The sequence below is a fragment of the Cnephaeus nilssonii genome (assembly GCF_951640355.1).
Source record: "Cnephaeus nilssonii genome assembly, chromosome: 20".
Taxonomy (NCBI): domain Eukaryota; kingdom Metazoa; phylum Chordata; class Mammalia; order Chiroptera; family Vespertilionidae; genus Cnephaeus; species Cnephaeus nilssonii.
Genome location: NC_137091.1, coordinates 14,626,476 through 14,645,718, shown reverse-complemented (window position 1 = coordinate 14,645,718; position 19,243 = coordinate 14,626,476). Strand labels below are relative to the sequence as shown.

The window sequence follows — 19,243 nt, the reverse complement described above, 5'->3', positions numbered from 1 at the left end:
CCTTGTGCCCTGCTCCCAAGACTCCCAGTTGCAGCCCTGACCTTCAAGATCTTCTCCACTGGAAAGTGGGGCAAATAATCCCGCCCTCACAGGTTGATGGGTAGGTTAGATGAGATGCTGCCTTCGAAGGGCTTTGTACTCTGAAGATATCTGCATGTTGCAGGCCAAGAAGAGGATCCTGGGAGAGGGGGAGGGGAGGAAGCTCTGCTTGGACCACAGTAGTCTGCAGAGCCTCCATTTGGCTGGGATCAGGCTCAGAGTCCATCCCTGGACGGGGGATCCTGGCTGAGTCTCCCAGGCTCCCCCAGGCCAGCCAAAATGCCTGTCCCATCTCTCTTGGCCCCCATCCTACAGAATCTGCCACGAGTAGAGATTATCTCCTAAAAATAGGGCCCGGGCCCCACTGAGGTTGTTTTTCTCCCTTCCCCGTGATTTACCATCATCAGCTCAGGGTGCCTAGGACAACAAGTCCTACTCTGGCTCCCCAGAGACCATTGAGATGAAGGGGTGGGGAAGCAGCATGTATCTGGGGTCAGTCAAGGGTCAGGGATTAGAGGTCAGCCTGGAGGTGTGGTCAGGGCTCAGCAGGGCACCAGGGCCATGGCTTAATCTTGGACCCTGGGATAGAGTTCACCTGGGGCAGAGCTGATGTAAGGGTTTCTATCCCACCCCCGGTGTCCATCTGAGGGGTTCCCCTTCTCTGACTTTCTGCAGAATCCTTGTGCCCTGACCAGCCTGTGTGTGAAGCACAAAGGTGCCCTGGGGCCAGCGCTCGGGCAGAGGGACCCATCCTCACCCTCACCTGTCCTGTTCTAGCCCCATGGGGTCTTCACGATTCCTACCCAGACCCCTCTTGAGATTGGGAGACCTCTACCCACCCCTGTGTGCAGGTGACACATGCATAGGGTCACGAGTGTGCTTGCACATGAGCACAAGATATGGACGTACACGGTGCCCTCTTGTAGCAAAGATGGCATCCAGGAAGACCCAGAAATGACACTCGCAAGGACTCCCTTCCCAACCATCGCCGGGATGGAGTTGATCCATCCAGGGTCTGCAGCCTGTGGTCTCTGAATGCCCGTGACAATGACCCGCCTTTTCAAGATCTCACTGCTGCGACTTTCCCAAGAGGGAGCCCCAGACCCTTTCTGAACAGCAGGGTACGGGGAAAGAGATAAAGGGACAGATGGACACAGGTAACACACACACACACATGGGCACCTGGACACATATGTCCCCTAGGGCCCATGCCCAGTTCTCTGAGGCTTTATTATTGGACAAACATGCCACCATTCGGAGCGCTCCCACGGGCAGCCCACAGAGTGAGTGTACAGACACGTCTGGTGATGTTGCCTCCACCCCAGGGCAGGTGAAGGGCTCCTGCTCTGACCTGGCCCCATGGAGCTGTCTGTAGTGCTGGGCCCTCTCCCAGTAGATTCAGATGGAGTCAGAGGCCAACCTCCCAGCTGGGACGGCCTGGACCACTCAAACCGCCGCCTTCAGGGGCACACTGTCCACTGGCTGATCGAGGTCCTTCTTCCTCGCCAGAGTCAAGTGGGTGAAGACGAGGATGAGGATGATACCTGAGGGGCCCGAGTGGGATGGATCAGCCTTCAGAAGGGGCCATGGGACTTGTCCATTACTAGGGACTCCCTGCCATTGGTATTGGTTTAATGAGGACCAGCATTCCCCAGCCAGCATCCCTGAGGCTGGGCTGGCATGACCTGTGGTCCTGGTGCCTGAGGAAGCCTGACTGCTCAGCCTGCTCGGCTCTCCCCGGGCCATGCCCCCTGAGGCCACCCAGAACTCCCCAGCCTCCAAGGTCCCTTTCTCTTCGGAACAGTTTGGGTGGGAGTCATCTGAAAGCCAATGAGTTGTTCCCATGGACCTCTGAGAGAAAAGCACATTGTAGCCCTGGCTGGTTTGGCTCAGTGGATAGAGCATCGGCCTACGGACTGAAGGATCCCGGGTTCGATTCGGGTCAAGGGCACGTGCCCGGGTTGGGGGCTCGATCCCCAGTAGGGGGCGTGTAGGAGGCAGCTGATCAATGATTCTCTCTCATCATTGATGTTTCTATCTCTCTCTCTCCCTCTCCCTTCCTCTCTGAAATCAATAAAAAAAATATTTTTTTAAAAAAGAAAGAAAGGCACGTTATAGTGTAGCATTCTGCTACCAGCCAAGAAAACCAGCCAGGAAAAAATTTAGGGGAGCTAAAGAAAAAAAAGAGGCCGAAACCGGTTTGGCTCAGTGGATAGAGCGTTGGTCTGCAGACTGAAAGGTCCCAGGTTCGATTCCGGTCAAGGGCATGTACAATGGTTGCGGGCACATCCCCGGTGGGGGGTGTGCAGGAGGCAGCTGGTCGATGTTTCTCTCTCATCGATGTTTCTAGCTTTCTATCCCTCTCCCTTCCTCTCTGTGGAAAATCAATAAAATATATTTTAAAAAAAGAAAAAAAGAAAAAAAAGAGGATGGAGAGGTACGCTTGGACTGAAGGAATTAAGCTAGAAAGACCCGGGCTCTGCCACACCTTGGCTGTGTAACCTCGGACAAGCTACTTAACCTCTCTGAGCATCAGGGACTTTATCTGGGAAATGGGGAGATGCCAGGATCTACTTCACAGGGCTGTGGGAATGATTCAATGTGACAACGCTATGCTTGGCAAAGGGCCTGACTCACAGTCACTGTGTAATAATGTAGCAGTAAATGCTGTTATCAATGATGACAGTGGTGAGGTGATAATAGGAGGCAAAAGCATAATGACTAGGAGAGTTGGGGGGATTTCTCCAGCGGGCAGAGCACCAGGGGGACACAGACACTGCTTATCCGGAGGCTGTGGCTCCGACCATCCATCACCCTCCTCCCTGCAGGAGCCCGCCCCCCCGCCATTACCTATTGCTAACAGGGTGCCCACGAGGATGCCCACTGCCGACAGCTTCGTGGGCATGCCCTTCATGCGGCCCACCTTGCGCATGCACTGCCCCTCCACATTGCATCGGCACACAATCACTGCGGGCAGGCAAGAGAGGAGAGAGTTAAAAGTGGTGGTAGTAGGGTCTCCCCAGCTGTTTGGAGCTCCCAACCTGGCCCAGCTGGCTGGTATGTGTGTTTTTGTGGACATGCATGTATTTGTGTGTGGGGAGCATGCCTGCTCCTCTGTGCGTGTGCCTGCATGCGGGAGTCTGTATGCCCAGCCACAGATGTGCAGGTGCGCTCAGGTATATGCTGCCCAGGTGAGCCTGCAAACAGGTGTACCCAGCCTCTCCCCCTGCATCCAGGAGTTCCCTCCGGAACTGCAGGCTTCATCGGAGCCCTGGCCTCACCTCGGACCAGGAGCTGCCACATCCGGTTATTGTGGCTGACAACTACAGGGACAGAGTATTCACGTGGCTCCACCCAATGCAGGGCCAAGGTGAGGTAGGCATGGGAACCTGTTGGAACCATAAACAGGGATCAGAATCACTAGCCTGCCCAGGCCCTCGGGGGGCTGCTCCCCCTAAGCCCAGCCCCACAGTGGAAGGGCATCTCACTTCAAGCGCCATCCCCTCCCTGCCTGGGCCACAGCATCCCCCCTTCCCCACCACACACCATTGAGAGCCTGGATGCGCCAGTCCCGCTGCACCGTGGGGTTGGGACCAAGGGCAAAACGGTAGGGACTGTGCCCATCAGCCAGGTCAGTGTCCTCACTGGCTCCGCTGACAACCACACCATGGTTCTTGCGGGGTGTGCAGAGGTGTCGGGTGGGCACCAGGGGCAGAGTTGGGGCTGAGGCAGAAGTGGCCTTCAGGAAGTGGATCACGAGGGTCACAACGGTCCTCCGTGTCGGCTCATCTGCAGAGGAGGCAGTGCTGAGCTGGCCCGGGCCCTTGTGGCGGTGGGGTTGAGTCCGGAGTCCCCATCAGACTCACCCTGCTGATTCCCCTGCCACCGTCCCTCCCTCCATTCCACTCCCTCCCCTCCATCCCCACCATCATCCCACACCGGTCTCTTCCTCACAATGTACTCCACTCGAGTCACTACCCAAACAGGTGCCACGCCTTTCTTTCTGTGCTTTTCTGGATGCCAAGCTTGTCCTCACTGCCCCACTAACCGCCAGTCCCACTGCTGGTGCCCAGCAACGTGGAGATGCCTGGCTGGAGAGGAGCCACTCCTGCTGGGTCTGTGCTGCACCACAGGGCAGCCCAGCACAGAGCTAAAGCCTGCCTCCCTGACGGACCTGCCCCTGGACCAGCTCTTCCCCCTGCCAAAGCGTCACTCAGAGTCCTCCACACCTGGCCTCAGCGTCCCACTCAGGCTTATCTTTTGGCACGCCTGCCCCAGGAGAGCCCCGTCCTCCTTCCATTTGCCCAGCCCCTCACCCTCTGCTCCCAGCCTGTGTCTGAAGCCAATATGCCTGAGAAGCCCTCGGGGGATAAGGGACAGGGTTGGGGGATAGCAAGAGGGTGGTATGGGAGGGGGGCAGAGGCCAAGCATTCTCAGAGAGGGACACTGGACCCAGCCCCTCATCCCTCCCTCCTGTGTGGGGCAGAGTATATGCCAGCAAGGGCCCCAGGGAGGCAGTTCTGAACTGCCTATCCACCTGTCTGTCTGAGGCTTGTATCCCTCCCAGAGGCCCCACCACTGCCTGTCCATACCTGCATCCTGGGCCTCCACGAGCACTGTGTACGTGTCCCCGGGCCGGGCACCCTGCAAGGGCCGGGCCGTGTGCACCTCCCCGGAGACCTCCTTGATGCAGAGCCAGCCCTCTGAGTCATTGACCAGGGAGAACCTGAGGCCCAGAGAAGATGGGGGGTGGGGAGGCGCTGGGATCATATATGGGGGTCTTGCTCAGAGACCTCCAGGGCTATGTGACCTGTTCAAGTTCCATACCCTCTCTGTGACTTGGGGGTGGCAGCCGTTCCCTGGGGTACCTAGTCTCTCCAGCTTCAGGGACTTATTGGGGGGGGGCAGGACTTGAACCACAGATATTGTTGCTAGGAGAGGGACTCTCAGAGCCTGGGAGTGCCTCACTCAACTCTACTAGTCCCAGGTTACCCCATGAAGGGACCAGGATTGGGCAGCAGACTGGACAAGGATGCTGGAGGAGGCCCAGTCCAGCAGCGTGAGGAGGCACCGTCTGAGCTCTCGTGGGGTCCAAATACCCCTCTTCGTGTCCTGTCCAGCTCATCCAGCCCTGATCCTCCCCAAGGAGTCACAACCTTGGCATTAGCCAGGTCTGAGGAATTTTGCATAGGCAATGTGAGTTGCCTCTGAAGCCCTGGGGAGCAAGGAGGGTCCAGCCCAGGGAAGGGGCTGAGCTTCTGACTCACCTGAGGGGAATGCTCATGGGGTCTGAGGGCTGGATGGTCAGCAGGAGGGAGCCGGCCGGGGTGCTGATTGGGACGCTGGCCTCATAGCTCTCCTGGTTCAGCTTTGGGGGTGGCACCACCTTCTCCACCAGCACTGTCACTGTGGCTGTGGCTCCAGGGCCTGGGCCTGGCCCCACCAGCTCTGCCTCGCTCCGCACCACCACCACCAGCTGGTAACTTGAAGCTGTCTCATAGCTGAGGTTCTGGAACCAGTGGGGCCTGGGTCACTGTGTGGGCTGGGGTGGGGCTCACTTAGGCATGCATTTGTGTATGTGTGTGCCCTTTCCTGACCCCAAGCCCTTTACCTTGAGAAGGAGTAGTCGGACATGACCAGAATCGGGCTCCCATTTCAGGCCGAAGGTCTCGTACACATCCCCTGCCTCAATGGCAAAGTCCATGCGGCGGAAAGCAGGCTCAAGGTCGCCATCAGTAGCCATGAGTGTGGCCACCAGAGTCCCTGGCTCTGTGTCCTCAGGGAGGCTTATGGGCTCAATCTGGAGACATTTGGATGGGCCGTGAGTCCCCCATCAGCGCCTCCCCAAGGCCTCCTCCCCTGCTCCTGCTTACCTGGGAAGTGGTGAACTCTGGAGCATGGTCATTGATGTCCGTGATGGTGACAGTGACCTCACACGTGCTGCTGAGACCTGAGGCAGGGGAGGGCATGTTGGGGAGGCCAGGATAGGAGCAAAGGGGGCAGGGAGCCTGGGTCATCATCAGGGTCGCTATCAGAGCACTTACCGCCCTCTGCTCCTCCTAGGTCAACAGCTAGTACCTGAAGAGGGATGTCCTGGCCAGCACGGAGCGGGAGAGCCCCCAGCGTCACACTGCCTGAGGCAGAGTCTAGCTCGAAGGCTCTTCCCTCTGTTCCCTCCTCAGGCTCAGGGCTCAGCAGCCGATACACAACATGGGAATTGGGGGAACCAGGGGCATCCATGTCCTCTGCCAGCACCCTAGTCACCTTGGTGCCTGCAAAGACAGCACCCACATGGGTGGGACCAGGGCCCAGCCTGGAGGTCTTACTTCACCCATTCCTCTTTTGTGCTGGACCGAACCTGAGCTCGTGTGAGTGTGTGTATGTGAGTGTGTGTGAGTGTGTGTGTGTGTGTGTGTGTGTGTGTGTGTGTGAGTGTGTGTGTGAGTGTGTGTGTGTGTGTGAGTGTGTGTGTGTGTGTGTGGTGGAGGTCATTAAGGCTGGCCCCATCCCAAAGAAGAGCATGATGGGATGGTTCATAGAGACTTCACCCCGCCTCCAGCCCCCGACAAGGCCTATAGCTCACCTGCGGGACTGAGCTCAGGGATGCTGATTGGGGGGCCACGTGGGGGGCAAACAGGCGCGTTGTCGTTCTCATCCATCACCACCACCTGCAGCTTCAGAGGTTCTGCGTAGTCCTCTCCATGGGTATTCTGAGCCCGCACCTGGAGCAGGTACTGCAGTGGGCAGTGGGGGGCTTCAGTTGAAAGCCAAGGGCAGCTCCAGCCTGGCCTGGGTCTGGGTTCCCTTCTGATGGCCAGCTCCAGCTCTCCTGGGTGCTCTTTCACTGCCTCAGTGCCTGTGGGGGATGTGACACCCCCGGAAGCCAACCAGACAATGACCAAGCACCCCTTAGCCTGCCCTCCTGGCTTCCCCCTCACCTCACCTCACCTCAGCCTGGGATTCTCGGTCCAGCTCCATGGTCACGTAGAGTTTCCCTTTTGTATCCACATCAAAGGGTCCAGGGGGCTGGCTCTCCAGGTAATAATGTACATCCTCACCACTCCAGTGTACCTGGGAGGGGGACACAGAATGAGAACACCCCAGGATGAGAGAGAGGCAGGAACAGCCTGTGTCAGCCCTTATTTTCCAACTATTCCTGTGTGACCCAGTTACCGTGTGATCCAAGGCAAGTTGCTGTCATCCCTGAGTCCAGGGAGGGTACTTCTGTTTGGGGCACTTGCGGTTGTGGCAGTCCCATGGTGGCTTTGACCTGGCCCAAGCCGGGACCCTGCCCAAAGTGCCTGCATGACCAGGTTGTTTGATTCTCTTCCCTCAGGCAGTGCCTGACCCTAGGGCATTCCTCGAGGAGGCCTGAGACATTCCTGGCCTGAGTGACAATCCCCAGGGCAGTAGGGCACAGCAGGGGGGGGGGGTGGCAGCTGTTCTCCCTGAGGAAGCCTGAGGCAAGCTCAGGACATCACAGCACAGAGCCACACCTGCCAGAGGATAGCAGGTGAAGGGCTGTGGGTCTGGTCCCAGGGCCTTGAATGAGAACTGATGGGGATAGTGGAGGGAAGAGCACAGGTAGGAGAGGACGTGGGGTCAAGCTGGGCCCCTGGCCCACCCCCAAAATCTCCATGAGGCTCAGGTACAGCTGCACCATCCATGGGGCTACTTCAGCCACTGATGACCATCTACTCACCTGGGAAATATGATGTGGGTATGGAACTTTGAGATTTTCTGCCAGGTGGATGGGATCTAGGGGCACCCAGGTGCTCTCTACTATGGAGATATTTACAGTAGCTGTGGCCTGGTGACCTGAGGCCTGGTCACCCATATCCTTGACCTGTATCAACAGCTGGTAGGGTCCCTCTAGAGCCTGGTCTAGACTGGCGCTTCCTAGAAGAGAAAGGGTGGTCAGCTGAGCAGGGGGCTAGGGAGCAGGGGTTCAGGGCACCTTCTCAGCGAGGCACCAAACACAAAGCCAAACGTATGGCATGTGCTCAGGATACTCTCTTGGCCAAGGGACGAGAAGGACTTTTAGCACTATTGTGAGCATCCAACTAGGACCTGAAGTTTGCAAAGTCACTTCCATATCTATCCACACAATGAAAGACTGATGGACTGGATGGGTGAATCACCAGGACAGGGGTGGGAAGAGTACATGGGTGAGTGAGTAGATGAGTAGATGACCAGTTGGATAAATGGATGGGTTGGCTAGGTGGGTGAATGGATTGGAGTTTGGGGAGCAGTAAGATGGATGGGGATTTGGGTGTGTGGATGAGTTCATTTGGATGGATGTTTGGATAAATGGACTGCGTATGTGGTTGAGTGGTAGATGAGTGAATGGGTGGCCAGGTGGGTGGGTATATGACTGGCTTTTCTTCCTATCCCTCCACCATGCCTTTGGTCTGAACTCCAAAGTACAGGTCTCTCTTGCTGTCATTCCGAGCAATGTCCTAGGCTACAACCCCTCAGGTCTCTCTTATCTTTGTCCCTCAGGCCCAGGTCTCCAGAGCGTAAGGCTGAGGCACTCCATCCATACCATTTCTTAAGTCTCCATGCCTGATCCTGCCCCCATACATGGTTCAAGCATGGCCTTTTGCCTTGAAGCTCTCCTTCTAGAATGTTCTTTCCTCCTCCTTTATTTCTCAAGCTCCAACCCGTCCTTCCCCAGCTGTCCCCAAATCTCCCTCCCCATCACACCCAGCTGAGGCTCACCCTTAGGGCTGAGGGCCAGAGCCCCCAGCTGAGGCTCCAGCTGGAACATGTCTGGGAAAGGCTGAGCTGGGGCCTGGTTCAGGATGTGGAATCGGAGATCTGAGTTAGCTGTTCCTGGCTCATCCTCATCCGAAGCCTCAAGGAAGAGGAAGGGAATGCCTGGTATGTATGGAGAGGGCAAACCATGAGGGATATGGAGGATGGGAGAGTCTCCCATGCCTCCCTATCTCTTCCTGGTCCTTCCTTCTATATCCATCATCATATCAGGACATCATATCAAGGCAAGCCACAGCTTTTTACCCCACTTCACAGATGAGCAAACTGAGGCCAATGAAGATGGGACTCACCTGGGGACCCTCAGTGTGATAGAGGGGTGCAGGATGGGACAGAAATGGGAGAAGTCAGCTTGGACCATGGCTGCCCTGTTCGTATGCTGCCTCTGACCATCTCTTTACTCTCTCTCTCCCATCAATGCTCACCTGACCTTGCTGTGAGCTGGCTTCCCTGACCACTCACCAGGCCTGGTGCCCTGGCTCAGCTGAACGCTGTAGATGGCCTGGGAGAAACGGGGCACCTGATCATTTTCATCCTTCACATGCACAAGCACAAGCTGTGGGCCCCACAAGACATGTCCATCCTCAGTCTCCAGGGTGACCTGCAAGGGAGGGTAGTTAGTGCCCCGCCCTGCTTTCGCTGCTCCCCACTACACCTGACCCAGCCCTACCTGTAGCTGGTACTCCGGCTGTTCCTCTCGGTCCAGGGCTCTGGTCACTAGCAGGAAGCCGGAGTCGGTATCCACAGCAAAGGGGCCCTCAGCTGCCATGTCTGAGTTTCCTAACAGCACAATCTGGCCCTCAGCCTCCCCACGGGGTAGTGGCAGCTGGTGGGGGAGAACAGAGGTGAAGGGAGTGGAGGCCAGGCCTGGGGGATGCCCCCTCCACCCAATGGCCCCATTGTATAGGTGGGGAGACTGAGGCCACACAGCCAGTAACAGGACTGAGATTCAGTCCTGTGCCTGATGCTCCCTAATACTCCCTGCCCTTCTTTCTAAAGCCTGAAACTCTTCTTCCAATACCTCATTCTTTACTTAAAGATCTACTTTCTTCTGGAATTAAAATCTTGCTAGTCATAGATGCTATATTGCATATTCTCCAGGGAGCAGGGTTTAAAAGTAAGCCAGAGCAAGAAGGGAACGGAGTACTGGAGGTAAGGGAAGCAAGCAGGATTTGGGGGAGGGCAGCCCATCTTGGTCAGGTACACCTTGGTCAAGCTCACCTTGGTCAGGTACAAAGGGAAATTTCCGCCATAGTTTTCTGGGACTTCCACATGCAGCTCTGCAGGCTGGGCCTCGGGGAGAGCCTGTGGGAGGATTCTCACCTTGTCACCAGGCTCTATCTTCCTGCCGTGGCACTGGGGACCTAACAGGGAGGGGAATTTCTGCCTCTTCCCTGGACCTGGCCATACCTGAGCGCATCCACCCTCCTGATCCCGATAGCCAGCTCTGATCCCCTGCCCCCAACTACTACCATCTATGGTAGGTGTGACTGGTCCAGGTGGAGTGGGGAGCAAGGGTGCCTACCCCAAAGCCAGGATCTGAAGGAGGGGAGCAGGGCTCAGCTCACCTGGGGGATGGACAGGCAAAGCAGCCACAGCCAGGCAGGGACCATGGTCAGGACGGGCCTGAGGGACATGGCAGTGAGGATCCAGCCCAGATTGGTGGGCAGGAGGCCCCTACCACCCCTTTCCCCTAGAAAGTTTTCCTCTCTTCATCCCCACTCAGCTCCAGGCCTTGGCTTCCCCAAGGGCCATGGGTTGCAACTGTCCCTCCTTCAACTGAACCTCCTCCTACCTGATCACTGTGGGGCAAGCAGCCAGGCCTCCTCCCGGCCCCTGTCTTTCAATGCTGTACCAGCAACTCTCAAAGCTGCCCTCCCCAGCCCACCCACGGGGACACTGCCACCACCCTTGTCCCCTGCCTCAGCTTATTCCAAATACATAGACAGAGGGACCTCCTGACAGACTGGCCTCCTCTTCCTCCCCTTAGAAGGGCCTGTGGCTCCCCATTGCTGGAGGGTAGTGTCCAGCCACTCAGTCAGGCACCCCAAGGCCCCCAGGCCCAGCCTCCCTGCTGCTTATTGGTTCCTGCCCCACAGGATCTCCATGGGACTTTCATCTCCTGACCTTTCTCTCCTTCCCACCTTAGCCTCCCCATATCATAGATCCCAGAGCGGTAATTTCCCAGCAGCCCTGAAAAATCACAAAAGTTTGGAAAGACCCTGATGACAGCAATTGCCTCATGTTGCAGGCAAGGCCTGAAGGACAGGGCCTGACCAAGGTCACAGAGGATTAATGAACCACAGGAGAATTCCTCCTGGAACAGAGGACTCTTGGTTCAGGGTCTCCAGGACTGTTCTTCCTTCCACTGCCATCCTTCACACTCAGAGTCCCCTCAGGGGAGGAACCCTGCCCTCATCTTGGCATTTTCCAGCACTCAGCATGGAGCTGGGCACACGGAGCATGGATAACCACTCCGATCTTCCCTGGATGGCGGGAGGACAAGGCAGTGTTTCTCCTTCCCCCACCACCAACCCCACCTCAGCCCTGCCCACCCTCCACCTCCAACTCCCAGGCCCTCACCTGCTGGTGCCTAAAGCTGGCTCCCTTGGTGCCGCTGCCAGGTGAGCAGGTTTTCCTCCAAGGAGTGCAGGCTGGACCTGGCTGGGTGGAGTAGGGCAGGGCAGACACTTGAGCAGGCAGGGCGTACACTTGAACAGGTAGGCGGTCCCGCCACGCTTGCTCAGGAATGGAAAACACCACTGGGCCCACAGCAGCAGGCCTGGCCTTGCCCAGCCCCCCAGGTTACTCATTGACTTTGGAAAGCTGGGGGCTGCTCAGCACCCATCACTGCCAGCCCCAGGAGGTGGGGAGATCTTCGGCCTGGCACTCCTCCCACCCCTACACAGCCCAGTGGGCACTTCTTAGCCCTCTGGGCCTGGACAATACAGTCTGTGGGTTTCCCATCTGCAGATTCAACAAACCATAGGTCAAAAATATTCAAAAAAGAAATTATGTTTTTGATGTGTAGTTAGGCATACGATGGTTACATCTTACTAAACAAGTACAGACTTTTTTTCTTCTCATTATTCCCTAAACAATACAGTATAACAACTATTTACATAGCACTTACATTGTGTTAGGTTTTTGTAAGATGATTTAAGTATTAGTAAGATTAGGTATTGCAAGATGATTATAAAATATATTAGATATGATAGAGATGATTTAAAGTATATGGGGGGCCCTAACTGGTTTGGCTCAGTGGATAGAGCGTCGGCCTGCGGACTGAAGGGTCCCAGGTTCGATTCCGGTCAAGGGCATGTACCTTGGTTGCGGGCACATCCCCAGTAGGGGGTGTGCAGGAGGCAGCTGGTCGATGTTTCTCTCTCATCGATGTTTCTAACTCTCTACCCCTCTCCCTTCTTCTCTGTAAAAAAATCAATAAAATATATAAAAATAAATAAAGTATACGGGAGGATGTGCATAGGTTACATGCAAATGCTGCAGCATTTATATAAGGGACTTGAGCATCCCTGGGGTTTGGTATCCTGGGGCGTGCTGGAACCAATCTCCCATGGAAACGGAGAGATAACTACTTTTTCTACGGCTCCAGATTCAGTCCCACTTCTCCCTCATGCACCTTCTGCAGCTCCACCTTGGCCCACTCTGTTCCTTTTGTTTGGATGCCCTTCCCACCACTTCATTTGTCTGGTGAGCACCTGCTCAGGCGTCGGTACTCAGCTCATATTCCCTTCTCCAGGAAACCTGCGCTCCCAGGTTTGTTCAGGCTTCTCTGAGAATACCCCCACCCCATGCCATGTGCTATCTCTATCAATGCAGAGAGGACACCAGATTTTTACTGTCTGTCTCTTCCATCAGACGGAGAGCCTCTCCAGGACAGCAGGCAGGGACCCAGCTGTGACTGGTCCTTGCCCAGCCTCAGCAGCTCCCCGCTGTCTTATGGAACGAAGACAAGGAGCTGAGGGTTGTATGCGAAGGAGAGATGAGCAGTACACCACCTGAACTGGGCATTCAGGGCTCCAGACCACCCACCAGTGGGGAATGGGTGAGGGGACAATGGCCTGTGAGATCCCCTGAAGCTCCCTAAGTGCTCACGCCAGTCCCTGGACACTGAAAGGGCTGAGACAACAGACTGTCGTGTGCCTCTGAGGCGGAAAGAGAAGACTGAGCCAGCTCAGGTGACCTTGAGAGGATTGCAGGGCTGTCCAGGGGCCCTTCCCCCAGGGAGGCAGCCAAGCAGAGCCAAGAGGAGCTTCTGGGGCCTGGGAGTCCAGAACAAGGGGGGAGGGTGGGAAAGGTCATAAGGTCTCTAATCTTTCCTTGTCCTCAGAGCTTCCCATGGTCTCCCCCGAGTCCTTCCCACTCCATATCTGGTTAATTTCTCTCAGGCTGGAGGCTGGGCCAGGACCCCTCAACTGCACCCAACCTTGCCTGTCACAAGCTGTGTGCCTGCCTCAGGGTCACCCCAGGCACCCCAGCCTGGAGCAGTGCAATGTGGGGATGTTGAGGGGTCTCACGTGTGTTAAGCTCCTACAATGTGCCTGCTCTAAGCACATGACTTCATTATTCTACTCACTGTATTCTGAAGAGGACATCATCCCCATGTCACACACTGGAGCACAGAGAGGTTGAGTGGCTTGCTGAGGGTCGCACAGCCAATAAGTGGCAGAAGCAGGAAGGTCTGGATTCTTCTTCAGGCTTCAAGACCTTTACCTGCCTGAGAAATCCATACCTTCCACATGCCTCGAAGTATGTTGAGGGGAGGGGAGAGCAGCAGAAACTTTGACCGGTTAGCATTGCCCTGGGGTGGGGGGGGGGGGGGACGGGACATGTGGGTTAGTCACAGAGGTCCCATACTCTGAGGAGCAGCCTTCAAACCTCCTCCTGCCATTGAACAACTGCAGTCAGGGCTCTAACCAGGCTGCGAGGGCTCCCAGTGGAATGAACAACCTGAACTAATGAAGGAATGTATGGACTCTGGCCTGGAACCTTCTCAGAAACTCCCAGCCTTGCCCCAGGCTGCCCCCAAGCTCTGGAAACCAGCACACCCCATTCCATAAGCCAGTCCCCATACAGCCTCTTCTACCTATGTGACCTCGGGCAAGCACTATAGTGTCCTATCTGCCATTGCTGATGGGGACGCTTGTTCCTGAAACAACCTACATAACTGCAGGCACCTGTGCCCATAAGAGCTCCCCTTTCTGGGTGCGAATGGGGGGGGGGGGGCGGGGACAGGCACGTTTCTCTCAGTGATCGTGCACACATTCCCACACAGATGCAAGGCCTCCCATTCCAGGCTGGGAGGGCTCCAGGGACCTGTTCCTGCCAATACCATAAGCATGGGATGTTCTGGCCAGGCCACTCACAGTGGAGGGAACAGTGAGGCCCCTCAGTAGCCCAGCCTCAGCAAGGAGGTGGGGAGCTATTCAGAGTCAAGTCCACAAGATGTGCCTTCCTCACTTCACCCTTAACAAGCCAGGGAGTCTTGAAGTCTCCCACAGCCACACCTCCCCGCCCCCGCCCCCGCCCCCGTGCATTTCCAGCCCCTCTGGAGGGAGCAGGGTAGAGACACCAGCTGGAGGGCCAAACCCAGGGTTCTTATTTGGCCATGAGACCTGGGGCAGGGTGAGGTCCCTTGGGCAGCCTCAGTTTCCCTTATACACAGGGAATGATTGAACCAACTGGGCAATGCCAGGCCCCAGCGTAAGAAGAATCTGGATAACACGTGGGAGGGATTCATGTCTCCTCATGCTGCTGGGACCCCAAAGCAGGCCCCAATCACGCCTGCCCCCTCCGACTCAGCTAGCTACATCTGGACCCGATAGGATAGTCAAGGCCACACACTTTGGGAACCCTGCCTGTTCCTGCAGCCCCTCCCCTCCCAGGAGGAAACACAGAGTCCACAGCCTCCAACTATCAGGAAATAGTCTTTATTACAAAAGTCTGCCTGTAAACAAATAGCCACCGCACTGAACAGCCACCCTGCAGGGCATACACACCAGGTGGAGAGAGAGGCAGCGTCCTCTCCCCACACACAGAGCTGTCCCAGGAGCTGGGCCCGGCTGCTGCTCGGGACACACGTGGGCCTGCCCAAGCACCTCTTCGGGCCCAGCCCTCGATGGCCCGTGGAAGCCGCCTCCCTGGGCAGCACTGTCTGTCCATGACCATGAGGTGGGGGACACCGGAGTCTGGGCCAGCCCTGAGGCACCTAGGGCAGTCTGCTGGGCCAGCCCACCAATCTGTCCAATGGTCTGCACAACACAGTGAGTGCCCTTGAGGCCTAGAGCACCGAGAGGTCGTGGCAAGACTTGGACTTGGCACGGAAGGCCATCTTGCGGCTGTTGCGTGCTACGATGCGGCCTAGGAAGCGCTTCGCCTTCTTGCCAAGGCTCTCTCGCCGCCTGGTACCCGCTTGCCGACGTGCATTGGCCTCTTTGCTGTCCCTGCGCAGGCGTATCTGGCGCACGACGCCCTCGAACAGCGCCTGGACGTTGTGGTGCAGTGCAGCTGAGGTCTCAATAAACTTGCAGTCGAAGACCACCGCACAGGCCCGGCCCTCTGGTGTAGGTGGGGACAGGCACAAACCAGTAAACAAAGGGTGGGTGCGTGAGAAGGCCCCTCAAACCCTGGGCACCCCATGGCAGCTACCACTCAGGAATCTATGGGAAGGGACAGTGGAGCCCTGGGTCCTCAGAAACCGAGACCCCAACCCTGTATGGAGGGTCTCAGGTACTGCTGGTCACCCAACTGGGTGTATGAGTTTAAGGAGCTCAGAAAGGCCCACAAAAGGAGACTCGTCTGTTGAAATAATTTGAAGTCTGATACGTAAATGGAAGTGCTGCAGTAGTCAACACAGGAGAATGAGAACTTTGTTAAATAGCTTAGCTTTTATATCATGATGAATGAGCAGTGGAATGGTGGGTATGTAACCAAGTCACTGCTAGGTTCCTCTAAGGGGCTCAGTTCTGGGGGCCGCAAAGGAGGATACTCAGCCCAAGAGGGCAGGGTCCTCCCCAGGGGCAAGCCTACTTCAAGACTGGCCCAGGCCTGGGGTCCAGGCTCTGACCTCCTGGCCTGGTTCCATGCACGCTCCTCACTCCTCGTCTGTCAGGCCAGGGCCACAGAGGACAGGAGAGGAGGGCCCTGAGGTGACCCTGCAGCCTCCACCTCTCCTAGTGCATTTGGTCCTTTCCCCAGCACTCTCAGGTTTTGGGGAGTCCTATGGGAGGACAGCAGCTCTCTCCTTCTCCCCCCACAAGTTTTCTTCCTGAACATTTTTAGCCACTGATGATCCCCAGGGACTTAAGCTGAGTCAAGCCTGAGTGGACCGCAGCCCAGCCAAGATCTCCCTCCCTTTCTGACCCCGACCCTGCTCACCATCCAAGGAGACCTCACGGGAGCGCACCAGGTCGCTCTTGTTGCCCACTAGGATGATGGGCACGTCGTCTGTCTGCCGCGCCCGCCGCAACTGGACCCGCAGCTCTGAGGCCTTCTCGAAGCTGCCCTTGTCCGTCACTGAATAGACGATGACGTATGCATCCCCCATGGCCATGCAGTGGCCAGGTAGCCAGTGGCCCCCATCCTGAAGAAGATACACACACACACATCTATCCAACAGTCCTCATGCCCCAGCCACAAACTGTTGCTCCCAGCAGGCCCCTACCCCCAGCTCACCCCTCCCACCCTGCCCTGGGTCTCAGCCTGCATCCTACCTGCTCCCAAATGTCATAGACCATGAGCGATGCCTCTTCTCCATCCACCATGATGGAGCGATCATACGTGTGCCCTAGAGAGGAGACCAGTAGTCAGGTTACTTGCCTTGCTGGCTGCCAAAAGCCTCCCCCAGCCCCCAGGTGCCAGGTTTCCTATTCTGGCCACACACCCCAACTCCTCCCCAGAGCCCCCCTCCCAACCTTCCTGTCCACTGATGGCTGTTATGTGGCAACAGAAGTGGCGGGGGGGGGGGGGGGGGGCGGCGAGAGGGAAGGCATGCTGTGCCTAACTCCGACCTAATCACCCTTTCCCCAGGCTAGCAATTCCTCTGCTCCCTGCCCACCTGTTGCCTGGGTGGTTCTGACCGCAGTGGCCTGAGTTAGAATAATGCTAGTCACGTCCTCTGGGCCTTGGTCACCTAAGGCGCCTCTCCTAGAAACTCCCTCTGGCTGTGTTCCTGTCCATCCTGGCAGGAAGGGCTGTCCTGCCTCATCCTAGAGTAGTCATATGTATGCCCCGGGCCTTCCACTCGGCATTTCTTCTTCTACCAAGGGTCCCTTCTCCCTTAATTTCTCCACCTGTGAACTGGGTAGGTAGAGGCATGATTCTGAAAGTACCTTCAAATCCCTTGTTATGTGCCACTTTTATTCCAGGTCCCCAGCCCTGTGGCCCCGAGTCCTAACTCTGGCATCTCCCCTCCTTTGAATAGTCCCAGCCCCTCACCTGCGGCCTCTGCTTCAGGCCCGTCCTCTAAACCACCGAAGATACGCGCCAGAGCGCTCTTGCCCACGCCGGGCGCCCCCAGCAGCAGCACCTTGTAAACACTCTCCTCTGAGTCACTGCCCCCTGAGCTGAGCGAGTCAGAGGAGCTCTCAGGCCAGTCCAGCCGCGGGCCCTGGGTCCGGGTGCCCGCCCCAGCCGTGGCCAGCGCACTGGGAGCCAGCGCCGCCTGCAGGTCGCGCTCGTCCACCGGCATGCTTCGGCGGTGCAGCGGCGGCGCGGGGCCCCAGGGCGTGCTGCCCCGACGGCGCTCGCGCTCCCGGCACCCGCCGCGGCTCCCACCCGCTGCGCTGCCGCCGCCATTCAGAGTCATCACGTCGGACGCCGTCTGGGGAAGAATCGGGACGGCCTCGTAAGCCACGGTGGCGATGGAGAGGGAGGCTGGACCCCGGCGCGCCTGCCCGACCCGGGGTCTGGCAAGATGCTCGCAACCGACGTCCTGCCGAGTCCCCTCCCAGGCGCGGAGGTCCAGGCGCCCTGACTTGTGACCCATCCTCCTGACTTGTCCATCAGCAGCCCTGACGCTGCGACCACCCCCCCCACCCCCCCACCCGCGTTCCGCCAGGACACTCACCCCCTCGCTCGCGCACAGACACGGTCAGGACAAGGTCCCGCGCTCGGATCGCAGACCCAGGCTCGCGCACTCAATGTTGTCACAGCCGGTGCTCCTCTGTCCGCACTGGGTCCGGGCTCGGGAGCAGCCTATTTAAGCCTCCGCCCGCCCCCGCGCTCGCCCCCGTCCACGCTGAGGCCGGGGCTGACGTGTCTGTCCCCCTCTCCCCAGGAGGGATCCCACACCCTCCTCCTAGGACCTCACACCCACCGAGACCCCGCCCCACCCGCCAGGGCGGAGCAGGGCAGACTGGCAGACAAAGCCCGGGTCTGAGTGTGTGTGGTGTGTGGTGTGTGCGTGTGTGTGATGTGGGAGGCAAGGAAGGGAGAAGAAGTAGGGAGGGGATGTGAATGGTGCTGAGGAGGTGTAGGGGGGAGGGTGCCGTGATGGGTGGAGGCAAGGACCAACCAAGTGTGCCAACTCCTCTCTGGGGAAGAATTAGGTCTGGCCCTTTAAAAGTAAATTCACCACCACCACCACCACCCTCCCTCTTGCCCTGCCCTGGCCTGTCGCCCAAGCAAGCAGAACATTTACAGACTGGACAGACTTCACCCTTCTCTGCCCATGGACACCCACTCCCCACGGTCTCATATCTGAGCTAGAATTCAGGGGTCCTAAATCGGACTTCTAGCCTCAACACCAAGTTCTTCCCACTCCTCCCTGCCATGGGAAGTTGAAGTTTCTGCCTGATGAGCTTGCCCTTCAGGGTGAGGGTGAGTGTCACCCCATAAACCCCTGGGGGCCTCTGAGAGCTACTTGGGGGAGGGGATAAGGAAGGGAGGCCCTCTGGCAGTGTTTGCAGCTAGAGGTTTAAGCTTGAATCCTGGGGAGGGAACACAGGCCCAGAGCAGGGAAAGGATGAACTCAGTTCCACCTCAACCCCCAGCACCCTCCAGACAGCTGCCAGCAACTCTGCTAAAAATACCTGGCCCTGGCCCCAGCCCTGGTCATTCTGTTTCTGGGCTGGAGGTTGCCCAAAGTTGGGGAAATCCTGGCAGGCAGGTGTCAGATGCCAGCAGGAGCAGAAAGTGGTGGAACTGGACCAGGAACTGGATCAGGGCTGGATCCAGCCACTTTAAGAGCCTGCAATGTCTCCCTCCTTTGCCCTATTCCCAGTGTGGACCTGCTTGTTCAGGACACATGCAAGACCTGGAGGTTCAGACACCCATCCAGGAGGAGCACAGATGCAGGGGGATTTGGGGGGGAGCTCTTAGCCACCACTTGGAGCCACCACTGCCCAGAGCTCATCCCTTCTTCAGACCTAGGGTGGCTGCCAGGACACAGAGGGGAGATGTAATGGAG

General features: G+C 57.4%; 2 protein-coding genes across 2 annotated transcripts; both read right to left on the bottom strand.

The window, feature by feature from the left end:
- Positions 1-1,205: 1,205 nt before the first annotated feature.
- Positions 1,206-11,656, bottom strand: CDH16 (cadherin 16). The gene is made up of 18 exons (XM_079799716.1): positions 11,398-11,656; positions 10,383-10,440; positions 10,036-10,119; positions 9,485-9,640; positions 9,277-9,415; positions 8,761-8,919; positions 7,742-7,938; positions 6,988-7,110; positions 6,623-6,773; positions 6,084-6,311; positions 5,913-5,989; positions 5,651-5,839; positions 5,307-5,548; positions 4,632-4,765; positions 3,586-3,828; positions 3,321-3,428; positions 2,890-3,006; positions 1,206-1,583 (listed from the first exon to the last, which is right to left on the bottom strand). The coding sequence occupies exons 1-18, from the start codon at positions 11,625-11,627 to the stop codon at positions 1,486-1,488; spliced, it is 2,733 nt and encodes a 910-aa protein (XP_079655842.1). The 5' UTR covers positions 11,628-11,656; the 3' UTR covers positions 1,206-1,485.
- Positions 11,657-14,749: 3,093 nt separating this feature from the next.
- On the bottom strand, positions 14,750-18,232 carry RRAD (RRAD, Ras related glycolysis inhibitor and calcium channel regulator). The gene is made up of 5 exons (XM_079800123.1): positions 17,903-18,232; positions 17,272-17,656; positions 16,548-16,621; positions 16,213-16,417; positions 14,750-15,393 (listed from the first exon to the last, which is right to left on the bottom strand). The coding sequence occupies exons 2-5, from the start codon at positions 17,639-17,641 to the stop codon at positions 15,116-15,118; spliced, it is 927 nt and encodes a 308-aa protein (XP_079656249.1). The 5' UTR covers positions 17,642-17,656; positions 17,903-18,232; the 3' UTR covers positions 14,750-15,115.
- Positions 18,233-19,243: the final 1,011 nt, after the last annotated feature.